Source organism: Brassica rapa, chromosome A02 (genome assembly GCF_000309985.2).
Source record: "Brassica rapa cultivar Chiifu-401-42 chromosome A02, CAAS_Brap_v3.01, whole genome shotgun sequence".
Lineage (NCBI taxonomy): Eukaryota > Viridiplantae > Streptophyta > Magnoliopsida > Brassicales > Brassicaceae > Brassica > Brassica rapa.
Window position 1 is genome coordinate 7,530,186 of NC_024796.2, and position 27,140 is coordinate 7,557,325.

Consider the following 27,140-nt stretch of genomic DNA (forward strand, 5'->3'; position numbering starts at 1 on the left):
GAGAGAGAATGTGAATGCTCCGGTCACCAGCATGAATCGAATCCAGGTGACTTCCGTATTAGGGCCGAAACTTCCTCAAGTAATCATCATTGGGCCAGCGCGCACTGATTTCCACACATTTCTACTCTTTATGCTTGAAAGTTTTAAGATCTAAACATATCTTAAAACTTTTGATTGCCATAAGAAAAACAAACACATAACCATATACGCTTAATGCTTGACTTGCTATGACTAATTGGTTAAACTTGCTCGAGGATATGGGACGGAAGCTGGTCTCCCATGTGTTACCGCACGCGGTTAGCCAAAATCCGAGCTAAGAATGCCATGAGCGTCTTGACATGCGGTGGTGAATCTAATTGGTTAAACTTACAACCAATGTTTTCTTTTTAACCGCCTGGTCAATGTTTGTAATACTTAATAATTCTCTTGACTAGTTATAGCTCTTATGTCCACATCCACACAGATTATGCAACAATTCAAAGGTTATGTATGACTTTACAAATGAAAAAATGAAATTGAAATAAGGGAAAACATGAGTAGGAAATAAAATCAGTGTATAGCCGCGCGGTACGTAGTGATATGTCGGCAAAAATGTTGTGTTTAAATGTAGTGACGAATATTGTCATACGAAAAAGAGAAAACAATGTTCTTATTGAGCTACAGCATCAACGTAAGTGTCTTAAGAGTTAAATCTTACCATCTGCTGTGTCCAATGTCCACTACATATGTTATCATGGTTTAGTGATAAAGTTGGTTTAGACTTCGTTGGAAATCTGACGAAAAGGTCGAGTACAAAATCACAAACATAAATAAACCATTTATCACCGTTTTATTGCCTTTCTGATTGATTATTACAGGCTGACTTTAACATTTTTTGTAACACCGTATCTAAAATTTTCTCAATCACTCAATGCCTCAATGGTGTTATAATATGTCTAATCGCTGATTAAATTCTCTCAGCAATACATTTTTGGTTGCAGAGAGAGAACAGAAGTTGCAGCAATAGTGGAGTTGGTGGGAACAATAACTTGCCACGATTCAGTATGCTGCATGCATACACACTAACCATAACGTAAACGAACACACCCAAAATTAATATTTTCATACATATTCACGACGAATAGTGTCAGTATTTATATACTTTCAAAGTATTTCCCTTTGGAATTTCGGTAAGTTAGTCTCTTAACATAAAGTACAGACGCAGACATTTAAAATTAATTGAGTACGAAAAAAATCGTCGCGGACCACATTAAATGTGTTATAGACTTTGAGTGTGCTGGACAGTGATATTTTTCAACTCCACTTCTATCCTCAGAGTGGCTTGTCCTATTCCTCTCCCATGTTTTAGCTTATTTTCTATGATTTTTATTCAAACTTCCTCTTTTGTTTTTGGTAATGGAAGGAAAGACATGAGTATGCCATCACAATAGCTATTAACGGTAACAACAGATTTGTTCAATGACTGACATTACTTATTAATTATTATAATTATGTTTCTAATTGTTTTAAGAAAAATGTTTTAAAAATAAAAATTTAAAGTTTATATATTTTATCAGTTAATAATGATAAATTACAAATTAAAAAACTTAAGTTGTCAAATTGATACTAGATCTCATCACCAAAAATAATTTTTGTTTAGTATGTATAAGAAATTGAAAGTATGTCATCTGATAATGTATGATGTCAGAGAATGGTTTAGGACATATACTTACAGAAACTCGGTAGAGGATTCTACCAATAATACTAGTAGTTCTGTAAAATATAGAACTTAAACATATTAAAAATGTATGATAATGGGTTCAATCTCGCTGTATCAGTTGAACTTGGTGTTTGTTTGAAAACGTATCATTTCTGATAAGAATACAAATGCAAACAAAAAAATCAAAATCTGTGTATCGTTTACGTTTCAAAGGAGAGTGAGTTGAGACGTTCTTCCCCTTAACTTGGCTCTTTGGTAAAAGAGTAAGGCATGTGATCTTTACATCTGACGGGCCGAAACCCAATAACTAGTTCTCTGGGATCTGACCACCGGTACTAGTCAAACCCAGTTGCTCGCAAGAGAAATTAGATATTCATGTCGTGGTCACATGGATAGTAAATCTGAGTTGGCAAGGATTCGAACCCAAGTCCCTTAGGGTATTTCCATCCCAACTCCATTTTTTCCTCTAAAATGGAGTAAAAGTGGATATGAAGTAAGGAATACTCCAACCCAACTCCATATCTCACTCTATAATGAAATTTACTCCATAAATGGAGTAGTTTATTTTTTGTTTGTTCATCACTCTATAATGGAGTGGGAAATGAAGTAGGGTTGAAGCAATTTTACTCTATTTTCACTTTTACTCCATTTTAGAGGAAAAAATGGAGTTGGAATGGAGATGCCCTTAGGGACACCGTACGCCATGCGCTATCCGACCACCCATGTGGTTACCTTAGAGCAAGAGCATTAGTGAACCCCTCTTTGGGATTCAACTTTTCAATTTTTTATTACTAATTTTTTTCTTTTTTTTTTCGATTTAAAAAAAAAAAAAAAAATTTAGACCAATCGCGGGCCGCCACGTGTCGTGGAGCCCGCGTTACAGTGATGAACTTTAGGAGAGATGGTATCATGGAGAAGAGGCGACAGGAGCTGAGCTCATCGATTTTGCTTTTTTTAATATATTTTTTTTTCGTAAAGCGTGTGATCCCCTTCTCTGAACCTCTAATGCGGATGCTCTTATAGTTTGAGCCAATCAAAATAATTATGTAATCTAAACGAGTAATACAGTTCCCTTATTAAACCGACATGAACCTCTTTTTTTGACCCTAAAGACATTATCACCATATAATATTCCTGTAAACAAAGGGTAAGTTAATAAAACTAACAATGATCATTGCAAAGAAAACGTAATTAAACGCGCATCTGGTGTGGTGGTATCATAGTTCTTTAATTAATAGAGAAGATATAACAGAAATTAACCCAATTATATATGTCAATCAAAAAAGATGATAATAGTGAATTCATGGTTTAGTATACTACAAGGCAAACTAGTCTCTAGCTGGTTTTAACAGCATTTTTGAGCTTTATTGGGATGATGATCTCTCTCTCTGGTTCGATATAGTAACAAACAAAACCGTTACTTCTACGCAAAATGCTTTGAGGTAGCCTAAAACCGTTACAGAAGCAAAGTAGCAAGAAAGGTATACGAAACATCTCTGTTTTAAGACATTGAACACACAGTTCAAAGAGTACAAAATCTCAATCAGAATCCTTCTTCTCTCGCATCCAAGACCACTCTGATTCACAGAGATCAAGAGGCGAGTTCCCATCTTCATCTTTAATGCTTGTATCAGCTTTCTGCTTCACTAGAAACTCTGCAAGAGCCTCTCTTTCGCACACAACAGCGTAGTGCAGAGCGGTTTGGCCTTCATTGTCCTACACAAAAACAAAAGTTAAAGTCATCCAAAGAAACACACAAATCTTATAGTTAAGGGTTTTGAATTTACCTTAGCATTAACATCGGCCTTGTTATCAACTAGAGCTTTAGCAACATTCAAGTGGCCACGGTCTATAGCCCAATGCAGCGGTGTCCGACCTTCACTATCTGAAATTTCACAGACATTTAAAGACATTTAAACTTCAAAGCAAATCGAAAACGTTTGCGAGAATGGTATATAAAGAGAGACTAAGTAACCTCTTGCATTTACTGGTATGCCACTTTCTATGCATTTCAATAGATTCTCCACTTCTCCTTCTCTAGCAAAGGCGTGGACTGCATCAATCTTCCTGTAACATTGACAAAGAAACACAAGAATGAACAGAGATTCCTCTAAAACTAAATGACATTGATGGCTAACTAAATGACTCTTCAACTACAAATGGATACATTCATGTGACTGGTATGATATCAGAATGCGTAAGATAAAATTGCTTAGAACCTTACAACTCATTTTCGGATTCTTCTTCGTAAACCAATGAGCTAAACACTGGTCCCATGGGTGCTCTAGAGCTGGATCCTGCAGCATCACCACTACGATTCCTTCCTTTCTAAACATCAGAACAAAACAAACAATCAAGTTAGTAGAGATTCTAAGAAAAGAAACGAATCATCCTTAAAACAATCCAGAGAAACGAGAAATTAAGAGAAGCGGTAAAAGGAAAATAACTACCGAGCCACCTTCAACCCAAGCTGGGTACAAGTGAGTCACAAGGTCGATGTACTTCTCCATCGCTTCCTCAGCTGGCATTGCACCCATCTTCTGCCATGCTTGCCTAAACCAAGAAAAAACATCATGACAAGTCTCAGTCAAGTCAATCAACTAAACAATCAAGTCTACAGCATCAACCATAACATACTGACAGAGAACGCAACCAAAGCAATCAACATTCGATATTTTCACAATGCAAGATGTGAACTTGGTGCTACAGACAACGTGAAGATACCTCAACTAAACATATGATTAAGCAATCAAGTTTCGATACTCAATGCAAGCTGCTAACTTTGTGATACCCACATGAAGATACCTCAACTATCTCAACTAAACATTAACAAGCAATCATCATCACAGATTCACAGTCAAAAACATCGGAATCAGATTATCAATCATGGCACAGAAACAGAGTAAAGAATCAAGAAAGAGAGAGAGAGAGGCACAAACCACTTAGCACGAGCAGTCATTTTGAGAGCTGAAGGCTGAGGAGCAGTACAAGCTCCTTCGGTAGCAATCTTATACAACCCATAAAGCTGAAGCTGCAACTCGCTCGACACTTTCTGCGAAAGCCTGTCCGAAGCAGCAGCCGCCACAAAAGCCGTCGCGGCACTGAATGCTTCATCAAGCTCCGTGCTTTCCACACCTTCCCAATCGTCTTCATCATCGTCTTCATCGCCTCTCAAGCTTCCTTGCTCCGCCACAAGAGAATCCGTCTCGCCGGCTGAAGAATCGACCTTCCGGTAGTATTCATTCTCCGATTGGGCGGCGTCGTGGCTGCGAGTGAGGGAGAGGTTGTCGTCTTTAAACGCGACGAGGATGGAGATCAGCTTGGCGAGAAGGTAAGCGAAGATCAAACCGAAGATTAGAGACTGAGCGAGCTGAAACCAATCAACACCCATTTCTCTCAAATCGGCGAGAGATTCAGAGTGAAGAAGAAAGACCTAAACTTTTCAGTGAAGGGTCACAAGAACGAATCTCCAGAAACAAAAAGGAACCATCTTTTTTCTTGTTTTCGCCGCTTCACTCAAGACAAGACAGAGGGATATTAGAAAATAGACCAACAAAACCAACACTTTTTCAACGTGGTTTTGTTCAAATCCGGTTTAGATCCAATTTTCTTTATGTCTAGACATATATCAGAACCACCCAAACAATATTTGAAACTAATCAGTATAATCGAATTCAAATATTTTAATTTGGAGTATTTAAATTACTATAATAATTAACTAATATTTTAACTATATATTTTTATTTTGAATATTAATAATTTTTTGATCCGATCGATAATAAAAAAAATTAGGTCTATTTAGATATTATGCTAGATTTAGATCATGTTCGCTTTTGTATTCATACATTGAATCTAGATGCAAATTAATATTCAAAATATTGTTCATTTGGATACTATTGAATCAAGCTAGATATCATATCCGGATTCAAATAATAATTGTAAAACGAAAAATGTCTTAGATATAATATACTCTCTCTGTTCCTAGCCTTTTAACCTTTCAAGACCTGTAAGAACATCCTAAATTCATCCGCGTTCTCAGCAGAGATGGTGAGATCTTTCTCCAGCTTAAAACTTTGAGCAAGTAAGTGATCCGCACGGTAACATGTTCTAGTTTTCATATCCTTGACCGCAAAAATATTGAATTTATCAACATTCCTTGAGAACAATTTCTGGTGTCACACATGAGGATCTAACTTCCGGATATTAATTTATGTTTTATTTTATTTAACTTATGACTTGATTAATTTGTCTAATCTAAACATTCCTCAGTCATAAGTTAATAACTTTTTTCTAGATCAACCATAAATTCTAACCAAGTATTTTTCAGATTTAAATTATCAAGAAGCGATTAGAAAATACAAAAGTTGATCTTTTGCAATGTTACTTTGTTATTGGGCTGGATTGAGCTAAATTTTAGTATTGGTTAAGTATATTAGTAATTTTAACAAACAACTTCTTCTCTTTTAACAAATATATTCTTTTCAATACGAGTTAGACTGAATTTTAGTAAGGTTTAAAGGTATCTTAGTAATTTAACAAGTACTTTCTTCCTTGCATCTTCTTCTTTTTAATGTCGTTATTTCTCGTTTCCATCTCTTAGGAAAAAATGATTTCTTTCGTAAAAAATCTTCTCTCCAAACCTAAGAATGTCCTTGTTGGTGTTGGTGTAGAGAACATACAAGAAAGTCCTTTTATTAAATAATTTTTATTAAGTGAACCAATAGTATAGATATATATGTACAACTCAAGCATGAAGGAATCCTTGTGTGGAATTGTTTAGTCAAATCTACACTCTTTGTTTAGCTAGCAAATGTAGCTAAACCTTATGCACAAGTATTGTTCGAATATTTTTTCCTTTTTCTCTTTAACATCTCCATCTTTCTCTCATTGTTTGTCATCAACAAAAAAACTCTTGATGTTTATAACATCCAAAATTATTATGGTTGTCAGTTTTAAGTTTTTTCTTAAATAACCTTAAACATCCGAGGAAGAGGCTCCGGTGGCGATGAAGAAGAAGGAGGTGGAAGAGGAGGCTCCGGCGGTGGTGACGAAGAAGAAGGAGGTGGAAGAGGAGGCTCCGGCGGTGGTGACGAAGGAGGAAGAGGCTCCGACAGCGACTTCGACGGTGAGTGAGTTAGGCGGTGATTCCGGCGGCGGACAGATAGTCCTTAGACTTTGACGGTGACGAAGGTCTTTTTATTAGTAATTATTAATAAGTGATCGTACAATATGCCGCGTCTCATCAGAGACTGTGTCAGGTGATTTCAGCATTTCCCTTTTTAACTTATTATCTCTCTTTCTTAATTAAGTGTGTTTATTTGCATGGTTTATTTTAATATTTGGTTTAATGTTTGAATACTTATGCTTAAACTTTATATTTGTGTGAGGATTTTATGACTACTTGGTTGCTTCTTCTAAAACTCTATAATAACTTCTTCATTAAACATACTAATAACTTATCTTCTAAAACTCTATAATAAATATTTATTCTTGACTACTCTTAAATGACAAAATCCTTTTTTGTATTTTTTGAGGATATGAATATGCATTTTCTAGTATTTATAAATACTATAATAAATACTGTGCAATCATGACAAAATAGGAGAAGAGAACCGTAGTTTGTTAGTTTGTAACTCAGAAAAAGAAAAGAAAAAATCGAGAGGGAGTAGCTGTTAAAAAATACTGTGCAATCATGACTAATGCATTGTGAGCGAGAGAGAGGCGTTTTGGCAAAGTACTGTACAATCAAATTACCCCTTTGTCAAGATATTGATATTGCTACAAATGATATTGCCCCTGGTGATGTTGTGTGCTTAGAGAATTATGGATTGTTGTCAACGGTAGGCAAAGCATATTCGTAATTATATAAACCAGTAACAACAAGACAAATAAGCTTTCTAGTAAAATAATGAAGCTAACTCTACAGCTTCAAGCACATTATTTTGATCTGTGTATACCTCTGTTTTCACTTTGTGTATCTTCATTGTTGCAACTGCTCTCTTGATAATACTTTATAAAATAATTAGCAGAAAGAGAGATGGTAGCTAGCAAATAGCCAAATAATGTGAAGAAAATGAAATTCTTGTAAATAATTAAAATTATGAAGAATCGAATATTAAGAAAATAAAAAAATATGAAGAGGAGAAAAAGGGTAAATGATCCATTTGCTACCTTCATTGAACTGCATGATGCATAGCAACGTTGCATCTGCTTGCTTTATCTCTGTTTTCTCTTTGTGTCTCTTCAACTCTTAATTGGGTTTTATGGAATAGACTAATCCCGGTGTGTACAAGATTCACTAGTGATGATATTTGACATCTTACACTGATCTCTTGATATAGTTTATAAATAATCAGGGGAAAGAGAGATAAATGGTAGCAATTTTTTCTTCAAGAGAATATCCATATCAATCATACAGAGAGTACTGATGGACAGACACAGAATCCAAAACTAAGACTCGACAATATTTTGAGGTGGAATGTGATAGGTCCCAATCACGGACGGATCCAGAAAATAAATTAACGTGGGGCATAATATATAAATTTATTTTTGTTAAATATAATTTAATAAATTAAATTATAGTTTTTACAAGACATTATTCATTAATTTTTCACAAAATAAATAACATAATTTTTTTTTGCAATTTTAAATATTCATTTTCAACCATATCATAAAATTGTATATACATATAGTAATTTCATTATAAATTTTATTTCTTTTAGTTTTTATTTTTTCTTTAAGTATTGAAAAATAAACTTAATAAAATAATTGTTAAATTTAAATTTTTAATAAATTATGAATTTTATTTTGAAAAAAATAATATTTAAAATTGATTGAAATATAATAAGATTGCTATAATTTAAAAAAATATACTTTCAATAAAAATACTTTAACATTTGAATTTATGTATTATTGTTTAAAGTTTAGTATGTAAAGAAGGGTGGGGTTGAGTTTATTTTTATAAATGATTTAGTAGAGTTAGTTTAGTCATTTTTCATCACATATTTAAGGTTTATGAAATTATTCATCTCTTAAAAATAAATTTAGAAAGTGATTTCAAGTGTGTGGTAAAATTACATTTTTCTCTTTAAAAAAGTAAATAAACGAGTGATAAAAAGAATAGTTTTAGGTAGTAAAATCAACAGAATATATTTTATGAAATATAGTAATTAAAAATGTAGAAAAATTTAAAAGAAGACATGCACCACATGGATTCAAACCTAGAGTGGATGTGGCACGTTCTAAACTTCAGGACCATATTAGCTACACAATGCCCTTTGTACTCAGTTTCATAAGAAATATATGTATAGTAGTATGTGGCAGGTGCCACACTCACTTCCTACGTGGATCCGCCCCTGGCCCCAGTTATAAGAGTATCTATTATTGATCTAGAAACATGTGATTTGATACCAATTAAGGTCACTCTTCAAATCAAAGAGAATTTGCCAAGAACAAACTAAGAACACATGTTTCTTTGGGTAGTTAAGACTACCTCTTTTTGTTGTTTTCATTGATTTAAGTAGAAAAGATACATGAAGCAAACTCCCACAAGACATGAAAGGGAAAGTGGATCACTCTTCTCCTACATAACATGAAGGGAAGTCGTGATCTCTTTATTTGCATAAACATAAGAAATAACTTGAAGACTAAGTCATTATACTATGTCCTTAATTGAACCTTTGGTTTAGCGTAGTCTCATCAGAATGTAGTAAGGCGCAAGGATGTAGAGGCTAAACTCCAGACATCAGAGGAACTCAGTTCGACAAAACCTGTTTCTTCGAAATCTCTGAAATGGACATAGTTAGGGTCCATTCCAGGAAACGAAGTAGCAGGGACACAGAAAGGTTCAGAGTTTGAGAGGAACACGACGAGGTTCCCCATGTCTTGAGTGTAAACAGTGTTCCCTTCATCGTCTAATTTGAACACCATTAAAGCTTTGGTTCTCATTCTAGCAAATACCACCCTTGGCGATCTTGGTTGTCTTCTTGTACTGCTTGACCAAGAAAGTTTCACCGGTGGGTCGTGACTCCACCTAGTGCTCGCACCTGATGCACGAATCCAAAAGATTCTCCAAATCAGTGCACTTAAGTTCATTAATATACAAAACCACATGTTTTTCGGAGATCCGCACCACAACCCCAGCTAGGACGATTTCACAAGGAGGGGTTTGCAACAAAGAAGCTGAGAATCCTTTAGAGAGAAGAAGAAGAAGAATAACAACAACAAGTTGTTATTATTAGCAAAAAAAACATCAATCACTTTTTCATTTCACATATATATATAATAAATATATTTAGAATTTTACACATACATACATTTTTACATATTTCACCTCCATTACATGACACTTCTGTAGCTACATTTCTTTCCATAAAAAGCTTATTCAGAGAAACCATGTATATACAAAAAAAACTAACTAAAGGCTTATAACATTTTAATTCTAAACATATATTAGATATTAAACAAAACTAGTTTCTAATGCAGGAGAGGCTTTATCTCCTTATGTTTTCAAGTTCTTCCTTTTGCCTCAGCCCCATTCATTTGAAACCATTTTACTTCCTCTCCTCTGTTTTCGCAAACCTTCCTCGGATCCTCGGTTGGTTATCTGCAAGAGCTTTCCTACAAGCATACTGAAACCAAACCAAAACAGTCTTTGACTAACTTTGAACCAAAAAGATTACTTCTCAAGTCATCTGTTATAGGGTATTGCGTTGTATACCTTGATTTTACGCCCGAAATTTCGCCTGCTCTTCTTGTTCCTGTATCTAGAAAGCTTCTCACGTCGATCCTCCGAAGTACAGCTCACAATAATCCTATCCAGTGGAGATTGAAAATGACCAGTCCCTAGTTTCTACTCATCAAAAAAACAGAAAACTCTAGTCAGCACTGTTTTTTTCATATTATTGATGATTCAACAAACAAATGTTTCACAAATACTCAAACCTGTATGTCGCCTTCACTAAAGGCTCGTCGCATCCCATAATCAGAACTAAAATCCAAGTGAGAAAAATCAGGAAAATTCTGAACCACAACAGCCTCTTGATGTGCATGTGACCGATCCATAGAGCTCAAGTTCCCCGAGCTTACGGTCTTCTGCGTATCGTGGCTCTCATCGATCCCCGTTGTCACGAGAGAGATGTTCTTTACGTCTAAAACATCAGCGAGTGGAGACTCCATCATAGCTGATTTCATCGTGAGACCTTGCTCGCATTCATAAAAGGCTTTGTCAAGAAGCTGCTGACCACTCTGAAACAACCCAAGATCGAGATCAGGAAGATCACAAAGCCCTTGGGAAGAGTCTTCCCCGCAAGAGATCATCGTTAAGGCAGCTGAGAGTGGATCAACGGTTAAGATTGACTCTTCAAGAATTGAATCAGGAGCTTTGAATAGATCTCCTTCTTCTCCAGTATCATACTCAGGGATGTTTGATGGCCCAGCAAAAGCGTTTCTCTGCAAAAAAAATAAATATCACATGAGAATCAGAGACCACAAACAAAACAGAACATAGTTCGAGACATTTGAGACAATAAAAGTACAGACTACAGATCTTTAAAAATCTTGTTACGAGTAGTCGGGTAGATACGTTCAAGAATCTTTAGTGAAGGATTACTTTGTGAGATGAAAGAACCAATAAAACAAGACAATCCACTAGTAGTGAATAAATGGAAAAAAACAAGTCTTGAAGAACATGGAATCTCATGTGAAAAGAAACGTTTGGCTTTTTTTTCTGAAGTAGAAGATTCTGTTTTATCAAAAAGATTATGTTTTTCTTATAAAAGAAAAAAGAACTATATTTTTTTCCTACTCAACTTTCTCAGCAACCAAAAAACACTTGTGGTCAGGTCAGTGGAACAAAAATATCTCATCAAGTGGCCACTTAAAACAGTTCACACCACTAGTTAATCAACTTCACCAGTAGACAATTTGGCTTTTCTCATCTAAACACTCCCAACCTTTAACTCCATAAACGAAAATAGAGGAAGAAAGAATATTAGTTTCATCAAAAGACAAAAACCCTATCAGAATCTTCCAAGGGAAACCTATAACATAGAAAATCAGTGACCAAAAAAGGAAGAAGAATCATCACAAGTAATTAGAAAAAAAGGAAAAGATGATCTTCAAATATTCAAATGCAGTGAGATAAAGAGTGAAAATGAAAAGAAGAAGAGAAATTCAAACCATTTCATCATCTGAGAGCTTGTATGATTTGAAGAGGTCTTCAAATTGGTGAATATCTGGAGAACAAGTTTGCATGTATCGGAGCATTAACCCTGAATCTGCATACATTTTTTGTTCGTCCTCTTTGTGAGAGAAAAGTTTGGAAGTATGAAATGGAGAAATGGAGGAGAAAGTGGACATAGAAGAAAGAAAACAATAATACAGAGGCCAAGTTGTGAATTTGAGAGGAAAAAGTTTGGTACTTTGCTCCTGCTCTTGCCCTTTTTATGACAGATAGACGCTTTGTTATGTTTATTTATTTATTGGTGCTATTGTGGACACTATAGAGAGAAAAAAGCCATTACTAAAAATTTTATACAAAATATTTAATTTTTCAGTATAATATAAAAAGGGTATTTAATAGTTGTATATTCATATATATATAATGATCAGAACCTTTTGTATTTTAGTGTTGTATCTCAATTACTTTTAAGTTTTAAGTTTTTTTATTATAGAGAATAAGCAATGACTTGGTCAGTAGTAAACAATGGTTTATGTAACGTTTTTATTGCTTTCATCAATATAACAATTTTTTTGGTTCATTTTTATCTTGTGTCTGATGTTTACTGTTTCGAAAAATTCGCAGATTACCACGAATATTTGTTTTACATGTTTTATCTTTATCTTCATCTTCGTCTTCCTCTTCATCTTCATAGATATTTATGTTCTTCAAAATAATGCATACAAATTACAAAGTTGCATAATATCGACTATACTCCTACTTTTGATTAATTAAGAAAAAAAACATACTTGTATAATAAAAATGCAAGACATGAGTAAGAATAAAATGTGTGTACAATTAATCAAATTTGCTATATGTTGATCTTACTTGCATATTTTCTTCCTTTTTAGTCGAAAGAATTTTAATCTGATTTGAATTTTAATAACATAGATGTTTTATAAGGAGTAAAATATATATAAACAATTACAACAGTTAAATCTGTGTCTGAAACTTTGTGGTCAAGTGGTAATGAAAAGGATTTGGAACACTAAATATTATGAATCCTAAATTACTAATATATCCGGTATATTGATAAAATATATAAATTTGTTATGTTGCAAGAAAAAAAATATTTTTTGAAAAATATTTAAATATTATTTATATATTTTCTATGCAGTTTTTATTAGTAATAATAATATATTATAAAATTTAAAAATTCTTTTTAGTAAATTAACATTAGTTTAAAATTGTGAAAATAATCATATAAGATGATGTATTTGTAATTAAAATTTATATATATATATATATTCATATAAATAATAATTATTAGAACACCAAACAATGAAACAGATGAGGTATGGAAGTATATAATTATATTTGAGTAAATTAGCTAAATATACTAACAAAGTTGAGATATCATTGAATGGGGGGAAAATGGTAATGTTGGGGTTGGAGGGATTTAGGGTATAGAGTTCAAATAGGAGAAAAGTGGTGTATAGAGAGTACAAATTCTCATTATACTTTCAAACGCGCTTACATATTTACATGCCAACAACATCAGCTTTTTGAGTTAAGAATTTTGGTAGAAGAGTAAGTCATTGTGGTTACTGGTATATTGGTAACTCAGAATTCAAAATTGACCAAAGTTTTTTTGTTTTCTTTAAAACCATGAAAATAGTTAAAACTGTAGAACTGATTATAAAAAACTAAAAATTCATGGAAATTTTCACTCAGAAAAAGTGATCCATGCAACAAAGAAAGTTTAATTAACTGATATGGAAATAATACGTTAAATTAAGATTATGGTCGTAAATGGCGACATAATTTCCATGTTCCGCAATCATACTTGAAGTTGCCATTCAGAAAAATAAAATAAAATTTTGACAAGAAAATAAAATAAAATCATATGCATTAGAAATAGAAAGAAAACTGCATGCAAAAACACACATGAATTAGTGTCTTTTTTTTTTTATAAAAGGCCTTCACATGAATTAGTGTCTAATATACATTTACTTGCTTTTCATTTTTTAAGAATCAGAAATTTTGAAAAATGGATATACGATATTCTTATTGAATAATACAATTATAAAAATAAAATCCATTGGTTACTCACAGAATTAAAAATAATCAAAATTTTATTAATTTTTACTTTGGGATTATTAGACTTTAAATTGTTTGTTTTGTAAACTAGGTAATAAGAGTAAATTAGACCCCAAAGAAAAGTAATAAGAGTATGATTAAAAATTAGTGTAGCCTATATTGTTATTACGGTGTCGGTGGGACGGCTGCGACTTCCATAACCTGACTGTTACACAATATACAGTTTAGTAGTTTACACATAGCACATGCTTTTGTGAGCCCTACTTAGCTATGTTCTTCAGCCACTTTCTCATTTACTTTTCCACCCTTGAGATTGTTACACGTGAAGAACAATTAGTTTCTCGCCGAAAAAAATATTTTTTCTTTACTTATTAAATAATGGTTTACTAATTGAGTTTTTATAGTAACATTTTCAGTGACAAATTATTTTAGTTGAGTTTGTTACGAACGATTAGCTTCTCGCCGAAAACATATTATTAAATAATGGTTTAATAATTGAATTTTTATAGTAACATTTTCATTGATAAATTATTTTAGGATAATACTGTTTTTTTGAAGCGATAAAGAGTTCACTGCTTTGGAGTTCCATTGATTATTTTATACTGTAAACAAAATCAGCTGTAAAAGAGAATAAAAAGTATTTACAGAGTAATAGAAAAATATAGAAGAGAATGGTAAGAAGGTGATACAAAAAAAAGAAACAGAATAGAACAACTAAGAACTTTGTCCCTTTAAAATCATTTCAACTTTGATAACTTCTAACCAATTAAAAAAAAAACATGATGATAAAAAATGACCATTTTTAAACAACTGAAAATGAGTTTATACACTAAGGGTATGACTGGTTTTCCCGCTACCACCCGCAAACGCAGCTTTTGCGGTTGGTAGCGGTTGCTGGCGTTTTGCAACAATCGCTCAAACCGCTCTAAACCGCTCCAAATCGCTCCAAATCGCTCTGAACCTCATAAATTCAAAAGCTGGTTCCAGCTAGCGTTTGCGGTTGCGGGCGTTTGCGGGAGGATAAAAAAAAATTATTTTTTTTCCAAAACAATATAAATACAAAAATAAAAAAATTCAATAAAAAAATTAAACTGAAATTATAAAAATGCTAAAATATATCAATTAAATTTTAATTAATATTATAAAACTTTAAAATAAAAATATTTTCTATATTTTTAAAAAATTTAAACTATAACTTTCTAAATATAAATTTTATATTTATTATAATATTATTATTTTTGATATTTTTATAATTGTATAAAATGTAAATATTGTTAATTTATTATTTAACTGCTGCTGCATTTGGTAGTTAACCAGTCATAAGTATCCCGCAAACGCACAAATTTCTAACCGCATAACCAGTCGTACAAATCTCTTAAAACCGCTAGAAACCGCAACCACCCGCATCCGCAAACTCCCGCAACCGCAACCGCAACCGCTGCGGTTAAACCAGTCAGGCTATAAATGCACAATTAATCACATATCAAAACAACCGTAATTTAAAACACGCACGTACCCTCACTTTAAAACAGAATATGTTGTTCAACGCAAACAATTTGTCAAATGATGTTAAAAGTCACTAATATAAAATAAAGCAGACTAGGACTATCTATAGGAGTAAAAATAAATTTGCAATTATTTAATTGGATAGGCAGCCACTGTATCAGACTATCAGTGTATCTTCGAATATAGTTACTTTATAGAGTAATTTTTTCAAATAATATTTTTAAGTTTTTATTACAAAAATAATATTCAAGAAAAAAAATGACCAATAACCAGGAGCGGACGTAGGCTTATGGGTACTGAGGCACGTGCCTCCTACTCTTTTTTTATTTTCTTCTAAACAATTTAAGCTAATTTGATTCAAATGTCTTAGCTTAGTGAATAAACAAAATTGTGCCCGCAATTCATAATGTTTTTGCTTTGCTTTTAATTAGTATTGTGCCCCCAACTATAAATGGTTCTAGATCCGCCACTGCCAATAACCCATTTTTATTTTGAAATTTCTAATTTTAATTTTTTATTTTTTAAAATTTGAAACCTTATCCTACAGGTTATTTAATTTTAGAATAAAAATATATTTTTACTTTTTAATAAAACTTATTTTAATTATTTTATTCATTAAAAACTATTTTTTGTGACCATAAGAGCTATCCTATATAATTTTTCTACTATTTATAAGACATAAATCACTGAATATAAATAAAAGATGGCAGAGATATTTTCGTCGTTGTTTTCTAATTTCCCGATGAAGGCCAAATTCGTTTTGTTGTTCTTTCGTCATGATCTTATTCATCACAGCCAAATGTGATGATAATTCACAATCAGTCACTTAAATATTATTTTTGTAAAATTTAAACAATAAAAGATAACTTTAAGGCATGTGCGAGTACGTACATGATGTATAACAATAATGCTAATTATGTATTGTTTCGTTCGTTAAGAAAGTCGTAGTAATCCATATGATTGTAGTTTTGGAGCCTACAGCTTAATGCTATCAGGTTTCAAGGATTGAAAACTGAAAATCTGTTTAACTTATGAGCTATCATTTTAATGATAAAATCCAAATTAACTATATAATTTGATATATACTTCTGTAAGAAAAGACCTTTTCTAATATGCATTCATATGACTTGAAAAGATCTTATGTTTTCGGTGATTAATTAACTTAACCACTAAATTAACTTGGGTTATGAGCATCATTTCTATCTATTAACATGAGTTTTACCAATGATGTAACATTAAGAGACGATGGAAAACTGATAGTCCATTAATTCTTTGAAATAACAAAACGAAATACTTTATCCATTAATCATCCGATATTTTCCACTTTCTAAATCTATCTCAAAATCATTAACAAAAATAGATATTTCAATTTCTAAGACTATTAGTTATAACTTATAACAAAGCTAAAACTCTTTAAAACAAAATATCAATTAACTAATAAGAATAAATATTCATATAACTAATTGATATAAATATTAAAAAAAATTGAAGGTAGTCCTTTCTCGTTGCATTCATTATGTATTAGTCACCCTAGAATTGTAAAATTTGAATTGATATATTTTTTTACATTAATAATTAATTTATGTTTAGTTTAATGAAAAATATAGTATATATCTAGATGGACTAACATATCTTCTAAATATTTTAAGAATCATCGTAATGATGACATATGATATAACTTAAATGTTGTAATGTTTTTAAAATAATATATAATAGATAATCATATATGTATGCTCAAAGAATTTTACACAATTTTGATGTGTGCTTGTGTGTGCGCATTTGTAGGTATCCACGCGCATACACGTTCGCCCAAAAGTAGTTCCTATAATAGATTCGTTCGAAATGGCCTTTACATGTACTTTACAAAATACTAGTATACAGTTAGTCAAGGATATTTTGTTTAGGTAAGTGATGGATTAAAAAATCTAACTAAGCATATATTCAGAGACGGGCATGAGAATTATGACCCCTTTATATATAAACTCAGTTAAAACTAGAAACATATGTTGGATGTGTTTCTACTCAAGGCCAGCTCGGCATATACTCTCTTTGTTTCAAGTTAATAAATATATTTGATTGTGTACATATTTTAAAAAGAAAAAATAAGATTTGATTATAAATTCATTATTGGTTGGATTAGCAATTTTCAATAAAATAGTTGGTACTAAATTAAAAAGAATGCAATTTATATGGGAATCAGTACTACTATATAACAAATTTTACCATAGGCTATATTAGTACTAAAAGCTTTATGGAATCATTTCTGTTCAATATGTGTCTCTAACCAATGCATTTTTTTTTGACAAAGGGCTTCTAACCAATGCAATTACGAGGTAATGGAAGAGAGATCCAATAGCTTTCAGTCAAGGTATGGGGAGAATCTCAACGCTAAAGTTGATTGACTGAAATATTTAACAATCAAAATTTGCAGCTGCAAAGATAAAGTTATCTACCCCTTTTTGCCAGCTCAACAAATTGTTCTTTTAAACGCAAAATATTTAACTTATTTAAACATTTGAATATAAACAAAAAAAAAACAACTTTTTTCTGTTCTTCGCAATCAAGAGATGTCCTAGTTTTACTGCTTCCCTTGGAAAAAAAAGAAAAAACAAATCATAAAAAGCTGAAATTTGGGTTAAGAAAGGTAAAGTGCGCAACACTATAACCTTAACATTCCCTATTCAGGAAATAAAACTATAAAGAATAGAAAATAAACAAGTATCAAACTACTTCCTTCATGCCTAGCCACCCACTTTTCCAGTTTCCAACCTTTTCCGTGTTCATATTGTAAGTATCAAACTGATCTATAGAATATTGATGGTCCAAATTTCTTGAGTGTATTTGTAAAGTGCATTTTATTTCTTTTAGTTAAGTTGCAAGTGGGTGCTTTTTTGTTTCTTTGCTTTTTGGTTTACATATTTTGCCTCATATTTTGAATTTGAGCCCCCATCATGTTGGGGTCTTTTAGCTTCTTCTTAACATCGACACTTTCATCATTTTCCTGCTTCTTTTTATTTATTTATTATATATTTATCGATATCTTGTCTTTTCTTCATCTCATGAAAGTGAAGATTGTTACATTTGGCTTTTCATATACAACCAACCAATGGTTGTTTATTCCACTACCTCCTGTGAGACTAATCAAACCACTCGGTACTTGAATAGTGTTTCTCACTGTGTTTCATGGAAACTCAGTTGAAAGTTTATTTTCGAAAACGTTTTGGAATCGAAATCTCTCGGAAACTCGTGAAAACGAATTAAAAACTCGTTTTTCTAATCTTAGTTTGGAAACTTAATGGAAACTTATGTTTCTATTTTGAAAACTTGCGTTATTTTAAACTTTTTATATGAGTTTGATGTTTAATGATGACTTATTTTATTTTTGTATGATTAAATAAAATTGCTATTTGTTTATTTGTATTCTAAGATATACTAAACATAATAAAAATGAAAATATTAATCAGTTATATATATAGATGTTTTTTAAATGTTTCCAAAGCAAAAAATAGTCAAAAACCATGTTTCTGTGTTTCAAAATATTTTGTTTTTGCATATCTGTTTCTGTTTCCATGCAACTTAGGTTTTGCATCGGTTACATAAGTTAATATTTTTGGTAAGAAAAATGAAAGTCTCTGGAACGGTAGAATTAGAATTTGTGTCACTTCTGTCTAGCGACAAAACAGTATTGTATATATACAAAATTACATAGTAAAGAGCAATTTAAAATATAACCAATCGAGAATGGTTGGATGGTTGAACCGATTATATTTTACGTATAATTTTTAACTATGAAATATTTTGAACTAATTCATTAACTTTTATTCTGATTCAGTTATATTAATATATATTTTTAGAAAATATGTATATTTACAATGAACAACATATTTGTTTTCTTTTACGTTTATTTTATTTTCTATTCGACCACCACAAATGTCACCAAAACAAGAATGCGATAAAGATGTTGTCATTATGTCAAACCACATTGACCAATGTCCTCGTCCGCAATCGTATTTACTAGATTGATGAAAATTGCGAAAACATATTGTAACAAGAACTTTAAAATTAAAAACTATCTGTTAAAGATAAATATTATAGAATAATGCTGATCGACAAAAAAAGGAACGAGATTGACCTATGTACTTAAAAATTGAAAATGTTAATTTCCTAAATATGCATTGAGATTGGTTATTACGAAATTTTGGCATGTCTAGTTGTGCATGTTACATAAGTTTATATGAAGACGCGATCTTTATATTGATAGAACAAATATATTAAGGAAAAATTGTGTTCTAAATTATGTTAGGCAGATAGTGGCATACCATAGACGGGTATATATAATACACAGATACTTATGTGGAGTATATATGGTAAATGTTTTAAAGATATATATATATATATATATATATATATTATATCACAAAAATAGCACTCAAAAACTAAAATGATCAAAATAGCATTTTATCTTTTGAAAAATTTAAGTTTTTTTATTTTTTAAAATTTGAAATCTTATCCCCAAAACCTCACTTCACAACTCTAAACCCTAAAACCTAAACTCTAAACCCTAAACCCTAAATTCTAAACCCTAAACCACATCCCTTGAGTACTATTTTTGTGACTTTTGGTCTTGAGTGTTAGTTTGGGAACAAAAACTTGATTTAGTGCTATTTTGGTCTTTTTCTCTAATCGTAATGTTTCCAATGCCATATTGGTAATAAGTTATGAAAATAGACGACTCAAGAATACATTTTAGTTTTGTTGACCTATTCGAGAGCGATTAGATAGCTACTAATTGACGAAAAAAATAAAGAAAGATTTAGGCGAATACCCATAAATGGAGTCGATATTAGAAAATTACCCATGAGTTGATTTTTTTTTTTTGTCAACAACCCATGAGTTGATTTAAAGGCATATAATTTCATCTTTCATTACTCACCACTCATCTTTGATCTCTCATGTTTTTTTTTCATTCACTATTTGTTTTCCTCTCATTTTTCTTTTTGAACAATCTCCTCTTATTTTCTTAACAATTTTTTTCTCATCTAAATTTTAAAACGATTTTCAGTAAATAAATCAATCACCATAATCATTCTAAATTCAAGTCAATTATATGAGAAATCACATCTTCTACATAAAGCGTAGATCTATGGTAGTGAACTTATGAAAAATAAAAACCTGATAATACTCTTTTCTGGGTTTATGGTATTTTATTAGTTTACTCAAAAAAAAATCATTTTCTGGATTTTCCTATTTCTAAATATATTTCTTAAAAAAAAAAGCTAGAGCTGACACAAAAAAAAGCTAGTTGATTTAATGTATACTAGTCCTGGACCCGCGCGACTGCGCGGGTATTAATTTTCTCTTTTAAAATTTTTGTTTGTACTAAATGAAAGTAAATAGAATCAGCAAAGTTATGATGTCCCTCATATAGTTAGTTGGTTGTCTGAATTCGTTGTGTTTCTTTGACTCTGATATATTTATTTTGTTTGTGTTTGATTCCAGAAAAGTTGTGTGCGAACATAGAGATGAAACAACTATTGTGAGTCATGTTGCTCAACAAAAAAATACGAAGCTAAGCGTCATCACATTCACTGGTTATTTTTTATGTCATATATATATATAACTTGGAAACATGTTTTGTGTCTGATTAGAGTTGAGAGATTTGCAGTTCTTGAGCCACCCTGCTTTAGGTGAAGTTTTGACAGAAGAAGACCAAAAAATTTGTGCAGAAATTAATATATTGTTCAACTGTTTGTTTTGTTACTATTCTTACAATCTTGTATTTGTTTTCGGGAATAATATACTTCAAATACAAAGATCGAGTGTTTCATTCTTCTATGAAGAGCAACTTCACAGGTCTATATAAAAGATAAGTATATATTATTATTTACGTAAATATAATAGCTACCAAAAATTTAGGCTATAGTTTCTATATTTTATAGATATAATAAAGATTTGACATTAATTATAAGTTTGGATAGACTAATAAATTAAAAGATATTCTGTTTTGATTCTGAATTTATTGATTTGCTAGTTTAGAAAGATTAGAAAATCGATTGTATAGATGATTTGAATTTTACATAAAGAAATAAATATGTATATATCTTTGTTATAGGTTACAGTAATATATCTATGACTATGAGAACGTGACTGAACATTAACTTCCGGAAGAATAATTATTAATACATGTATCATAGCAATGACGATTTGAAGTCATGAATTTTAATTTTTTAAAAACTAAAGTTATCCTCCATGTTCATCACCTATAGATGAAGAAGAAGGCTGCAGACTATAGTTAAGAACTATTAAACGATTTCATTTTCCTAAGATTTTTTTACACTGTAGTTTAAATAATAAAGACAGATTACGTTCAAGTCATTGTTTCCCGTTTTTGTTGGCAAAATTAGAAATAGGAAATACATTTATTATTTGTAAAAGACAATCTACTAAAAGAAAGGATCATTTATTACTTCAGTGGCATTGGAGTGTAAATAAAATGAAAAACTAAGGGGTAATTTATATTGGTACTTCTCTTTTAATAATATAGATATATATTAATTAGATTTAGAAATTCGACTTTCTTATTTTTTTAAAAAAATTTATTTTATGCATATTAAATATTTTTCATAGAATTTAGGTGTAGTTTTAGATATAACTTTACTAAATACTATATATATTGAAGTATTAAACAAATATAGAGATAATAAATAAAAAATAATAATACAATGTTATGTTTATACTTATATATATATATGTATATATATATTATTAATTTAATATTTTTATGGGATTATATATTTACAGAGGATTTATAAAAATTATTTTATCGATTTATTTTATATTTGGAATCAGCCCAACTTTAGAACTATATAAATTTATAAATTTATTATGTTTATAATTTTATCGAATATTAATTTAAAGATTTTTTACCATATAGTTCTTATAGAGACCTAGTCTTTCGTGGTCATCTAAATGTCACAGAAATAAATAAAAAATTAAAATTAAAAATGATCTGTAATGAAGTTAAGCCTACTAGTTAGATGAGTTGGATCACTTATGTCAGATTCAAATTCGAATATAGCTCAAGACATGGGAAAAAATTATTTACGTTATATGAAAGTATAAAACCATTACATGCGTTTACACTCAATCCTTTCTGTTCAAAGAGAATAGAGTTTGACGCAAATGGTTGAAATTTTCTATATAAAAAGAAAATTTATTAATGTTTTCGGTATAAGTATGATGTGATTACAGATCGTAACCAACTTGTAAATATATGAAATATGTTTTACTTCGTTTGGTCTCATTGTACATTAGTGTCAACTGTGTCATCATCAATATTGGTGACTGCTAAAATTCACATGGCACATCGACTTTGTCTCTATGCACCCCTTTGGTTATATCTCCAACAAAAGAGTTAAAGGAGATGAAGATTGGATCTAACTAATGGGAGAGTTATAACATATCTGATGGTGAAATTGATAATTAACAACAAGATTCATTTAGTGTATACTGCGTTTGTCTCTTTCAAATAATTGATGAATATCGACAAAACAATATGTAGCCAATCAGCCTCCAGCCCACTAAATTCATGCCTACACTAAAATGATATGAAATGTCTCCCATTTGAACCAGTAGAAAAGTTATATCCACGGTTAAACTTATGAATGGTTTGCGGAAACAAATTGTACATAATAAACGTACCATACTAACAAATGTGATTAGTACGAAACAAATAGGATACAATACATAATAAACACAAGGTTAAAAATACCGAATAATAACTTATCAATAATATAAATAAATTACCAACCGTCAATTAATATTTCAAGTATGACGAATGAGCAAAACACATTTTTCTTATCAATATATTTCATGCTCTAAGCTCATAATATTGTTGGATCAGAGACCAGAGCAAGTAACTTCTTATCAGTATATTTCATGTTGTTTTAAAATATTTAATAGAATTTAATAAGAAATACATATATACAATATTTTATGTAAATAAATGACTACTAAAATTATAAACTGGTAATTTATGTAGTTTTATAAATATTACTAAAATATAATTACAGATTTGTTTTTTATAAATTGAAGTTTATTTTAATATATGTTTCCACAAAATTTATGTTTGAAAAAATCTTTTAGAGAAATATTCAGTTCTTAATAAATCTGAATGAGACAAAAACTAAATTCTTTTAGTTTCATCAATTTTTGTAAAGATTGAAATAAATGTTATGAACTTAATATATAAAGCTAGTACAATCAACTACAAAAGAACCGGAAAGCATTATGAAAATTTGGTAAAAAACTAAGCAAAAATAAAATTTATTAAATGAAAATTAGAAAATGAATTAGAACAAATAATCTTAAAACAGAAAAGTTAGTAAAGTTATAGATTTTAGTTCAATAATTATAATATTATAAATTAATGAAATATCACACTCTTACCATTATTAATTTATCCAAATTTACTGAATTAGTTTTCATCCCAGCAACGAGACCCAAAGCTGATACTTTGAGACACACTTCCTTTGAAAATGTCGGACTGAATTAAAACATTAAGAGAGTAGAGCTGCATATGCTATGAATGAAACAATTTTGTTGTTTTAAGTAGAACTGTTGCAGACAGAAAAATGTTTTTAACCTTTTTCATCAAATGGAAAAAAGAAGTGAACGCAAATTGATTTTATGTTTTTTCAATCATTTTTTTTTTGTTTAATCTAAAAAAGATGGTTACATCGCCCACGAGGACCACAAACACATACTCTTGCGAATAACGGTCTAAGTGAGGTTGCTACGACTGTACCGCTCCAGACAATGAGAGGAGAAAATCATTTGCTTCCAAAGTGAATGTATTTACACAAATGAGCTTGCATTCACGTAAGTAAAATATATGTAATTTATGATTCCTTATGTGAAGTTGAAGAAAGAAAGTTGTAGAGCAGCAACAACACAAGTGTGGACAGTGGACCACATTCCCAACTTAAACCGGACTGGACCACAAAAGTGTCACATGATCCCGGTTTTATCATTTTACCGAAAAGGGCAGCTTCATGACAAATCGTAGAAGCTGCCATGTGTCACAAGATAGATAAGTACAATGATACCAAATTATGCCCAGTTTAAGAGAGAGCTCATATATGAATTAAAAAAAAAACAGATTGTCAAAGTTTATTCAACAAAAACCAACCATAAACCGGATTATCAAACTATTCCTTCAAGTAGACAAAACAAAAGCAAGAACAACAAAGTTTGTAAGGATGCAACTACAAAAACAAGCTGGTGAAGATGCAAAGCTGGCAGACAGACAACACGAGCATCAGTTAATCTTTGCGTTTGAGAAGTCCATCTCTGGATGCTGCGAGTAAACAATCCAAAAGAAGAAAGCCGTTTAAATGTAACAGAAAAAAAAACAATGTAATAAGAATCAAAGATACAGATTTTTTTACCTGAGACATGAATTTCTTGAGGATGTCTTGCTTCTGTAGCTCGTCGCTTGTTGGAAGTCCCATCTGCTTTTGCCTTTGATCAAACTATATAGATAACAAAGAACAAACAAAAGAAAACACTTCAATGTCACAAAATGAAAAAAAGCTCATTGGAGAAACATAAAACGACAAGTACCATCATCTTCTCAACAGTGGAGCGAGTCTCAGGGTCAAGGTCAGCTAATTTACTGTTCTCTGGCTCAACCTTCTGCGTATCGATCTCAGGTTCGCCTTTCACACAGCATTTCCACCACTCCATCTGATCTTGCTTAGTCAACAGAATCGAAATCATCTTTTGGTCCTCTGCAAGAAAAGAATAAACCAACCAAGAAGTTAAAAAAAAATCTCTTGCGCATTTGTTCACTAGAGATTTAGGCATTTACCGATGTTCCAGTAACAGTCATCAGGCTTCACAGATCGGTACAGCTCTCCCTATAACCATTTAAAAGTTTGCAAACTTAGCATATGAATAGTTTATAAGCTACACAACAGAAGAGGGAGCTTACATCGATGATAGGATCCTGGCCTTTGAGACCAAGCTTGAGACGGTTCTTCTTGATCTCGCATACAACAGACCGTGCTTTAGTGCCACTAGGCACAGGAACGTTGACAGTGACCTCCTGTAGAGTCTGGACCCACGAGTAGTTCTCAAGATCATAACCATTTCCTTTGTTAGGAGCTACAAATAAAAACAGACTAACTCAAGATCATAACCAATCCTAAGAGAGCCTAGACCAATCAAAAGATTTGAAATTTTACCAATGGGAGCAGCTTCCTGTTTCTTCTTCTCCTCCTCCACTTCCATGGGCTCTGAGCTTGAAGCAGCCACACTCTCCTTCTCCACAGGCTTCTTCTCAACACTCTTCTTCTCAGCTTTCGTCGACTTCTCCTTCGCCGCCCTAACCGCGGCGGCGATCTCAGCCTCCGCGGAGGGTTTACTGAGAAAATCGCTCTGTTGGGAGAGAAAGTCGAACACTTTCTCCAAGAAACCTAATGGGTTCGAAGAATCAAAGGTAGCCCTAAAGGGCAAGGTCGAGGGTTGGCTGCTGCTGGTTTCCTCTTCAACCTCGGAGATGATCGCCATAAGGGTTTAGCTTTACTTGTCGGAGAGAAGAACAAGGTTTCGAGAGGACTCGAGAAGTAGCTAAAGGGAGAAATGTAAAGTAAGAAAATCATTTTATATTTAGCTATAAAATTTAATCTGAGATGATTTTTTTATTCTTTTACAATATGCATGATTGTATTTGATTTTCGTTATTAAATTTATGAAAATCATTAAAAATATCAAAAATATATAAACTAACCAGATGAACAAAGAATAATTTATATGTATAATGTTTTATATTTGATATCTATTTATATTTGGGCAATTGTCAATAATAACACATTTTAAAGTTTATGTCTCAAAAAGAGCAGTAGAGGAAGAAAGTCACAAAAATGACATTCATTAAAGAGTAAAATATCCCTAATACCTTTGATTTAAAATTAAATAAACAAACAAAAATAAATAAAAATAAATAAAATAAAAATAAATAAATAAAATAAAATAAAAAGAATTTTTTTATATAGTTTCAGATTATATGTTTTCAGATTCGAAATTTTTATAACTTTTTTTGAAATTTTTTTTTTTTCAAAATTTTCTTTTTATAATTTAAAAATACATTTTGAAACTGTTTTTAAAATTTTTTTTTTTATTTTAGTATTTGTTTTTTATAAAATTTTAAACCCTAATTCCAAAACCCCACCCTTTAACTCTAAACCCTAAGGTTTGAATTAATTACTCCAGGAAGTATAAGTGTATATTTACCTCTTTAATGAAACCTATTTTTGTGATTTTGGGCCTTGAGTGCTACTTTGGGAACAAAAACTTGGTTTAGTACTATCCTAATCTTTTTCTCTTTATATTTTGATTATGTATATTTACTAACATTACTTTTAAATTTTATTATTAAAAAATTTATTGAACCATATTATTGAACCAAGTTTGATCTGGTAGAATCATATTGAATCATAATTCAATAATTATCTTGTTCAGTTTTAAAAACATTGTTTATAATATAGTAGAAATGAATAAAGGTTACTAGTTTAGTTTGCATTTTAGCTAAATGTATCGTTAAATTTTTTTCCTTTAACCTCTCGATGAAACAACTTCTCCCAAGTTTCGTATTCGGTTCTCCATCGTCGTCAC

The 27,140-nt window shown here is 31.2% G+C and overlaps 3 protein-coding genes across 7 annotated transcripts; all 3 read right to left on the bottom strand.

Annotated features, from left to right (window-relative positions):
• Window positions 1–3,022: 3,022 nt before the first annotated feature.
• LOC103852030 (acyl-CoA-binding domain-containing protein 1) lies at window positions 3,023–5,247 on the bottom strand. The gene is made up of 6 exons (XM_009128917.3): window positions 4,639–5,247; window positions 4,150–4,252; window positions 3,924–4,027; window positions 3,675–3,766; window positions 3,487–3,584; window positions 3,023–3,415 (listed from the first exon to the last, which is right to left on the bottom strand). The coding sequence occupies exons 1-6, from the start codon at window positions 5,088–5,090 to the stop codon at window positions 3,239–3,241; spliced, it is 1,026 nt and encodes a 341-aa protein (XP_009127165.2). The 5' UTR covers window positions 5,091–5,247; the 3' UTR covers window positions 3,023–3,238.
• Window positions 5,248–9,944: 4,697 nt separating this feature from the next.
• LOC103852031 (zinc finger protein CONSTANS-LIKE 10) lies at window positions 9,945–12,199 on the bottom strand. Of its 5 annotated transcripts, none has more exons than XM_009128918.3 (4): window positions 11,879–12,199; window positions 10,643–11,149; window positions 10,419–10,550; window positions 9,945–10,329 (listed from the first exon to the last, which is right to left on the bottom strand). In XM_009128918.3, exons 1-4 carry the CDS (start codon window positions 12,056–12,058, stop codon window positions 10,252–10,254), a joined length of 897 nt encoding a protein of 298 aa, XP_009127166.1. In that variant the 5' UTR covers window positions 12,059–12,199; the 3' UTR covers window positions 9,945–10,251. The 5 variants fall into 5 exon arrangements, with proteins under 5 accessions (XP_009127166.1, XP_009127167.1, XP_009127169.1 ...); XM_009128919.3 differs by lacking the exon at window positions 11,879–12,199 and adding an exon at window positions 11,310–11,725; XM_009128921.3 differs by lacking the exon at window positions 11,879–12,199 and adding an exon at window positions 11,240–11,541.
• A 12,376-nt stretch (window positions 12,200–24,575) lies between these two features.
• LOC103852033 (protein BOBBER 1) lies at window positions 24,576–26,085 on the bottom strand. Its single transcript, XM_009128923.3, has 6 exons — window positions 25,712–26,085; window positions 25,459–25,631; window positions 25,336–25,384; window positions 25,089–25,255; window positions 24,914–24,997; window positions 24,576–24,822 (listed from the first exon to the last, which is right to left on the bottom strand). Exons 1-6 carry the CDS (start codon window positions 26,034–26,036, stop codon window positions 24,784–24,786), a joined length of 837 nt encoding a protein of 278 aa, XP_009127171.1. The 5' UTR covers window positions 26,037–26,085; the 3' UTR covers window positions 24,576–24,783.
• Window positions 26,086–27,140: the final 1,055 nt, after the last annotated feature.

Coding starts and splice junctions, on each gene's coding strand:
- LOC103852033 (XM_009128923.3), bottom strand. CDS start 26,036: ATGGCGATCATCTCCGAGGTTGAAGAGGAAACCAGCAGCAGCCAACCC. Junction 25,632..25,711: donor ACAGGAAGCTGCTCCCATTG/GTAAAATTTCAA, acceptor TTTTATTTGTAG/CTCCTAACAAAGGAAATGGT. Junction 25,256..25,335: donor TGACTGTTACTGGAACATCG/GTAAATGCCTAA, acceptor CTTTTCTTGCAG/AGGACCAAAAGATGATTTCG.
- LOC103852031 (XM_009128918.3), bottom strand. CDS start 12,058: ATGTCCACTTTCTCCTCCATTTCTCCATTTCATACTTCCAAACTTTTC. Junction 11,150..11,878: donor AGCTCTCAGATGATGAAATG/GTTTGAATTTCT, acceptor TTTTTTTTGCAG/AGAAACGCTTTTGCTGGGCC. Junction 10,330..10,418: donor ATTTCGGGCGTAAAATCAAG/GTATACAACGCA, acceptor GTTTGGTTTCAG/TATGCTTGTAGGAAAGCTCT.
- LOC103852030 (XM_009128917.3), bottom strand. CDS start 5,090: ATGGGTGTTGATTGGTTTCAGCTCGCTCAGTCTCTAATCTTCGGTTTG. Junction 4,028..4,149: donor CTTGGGTTGAAGGTGGCTCG/GTAGTTATTTTC, acceptor TCTGATGTTTAG/AAAGGAAGGAATCGTAGTGG. Junction 3,416..3,486: donor AGGCCGATGTTAATGCTAAG/GTAAATTCAAAA, acceptor GTTTTTGTGTAG/GACAATGAAGGCCAAACCGC.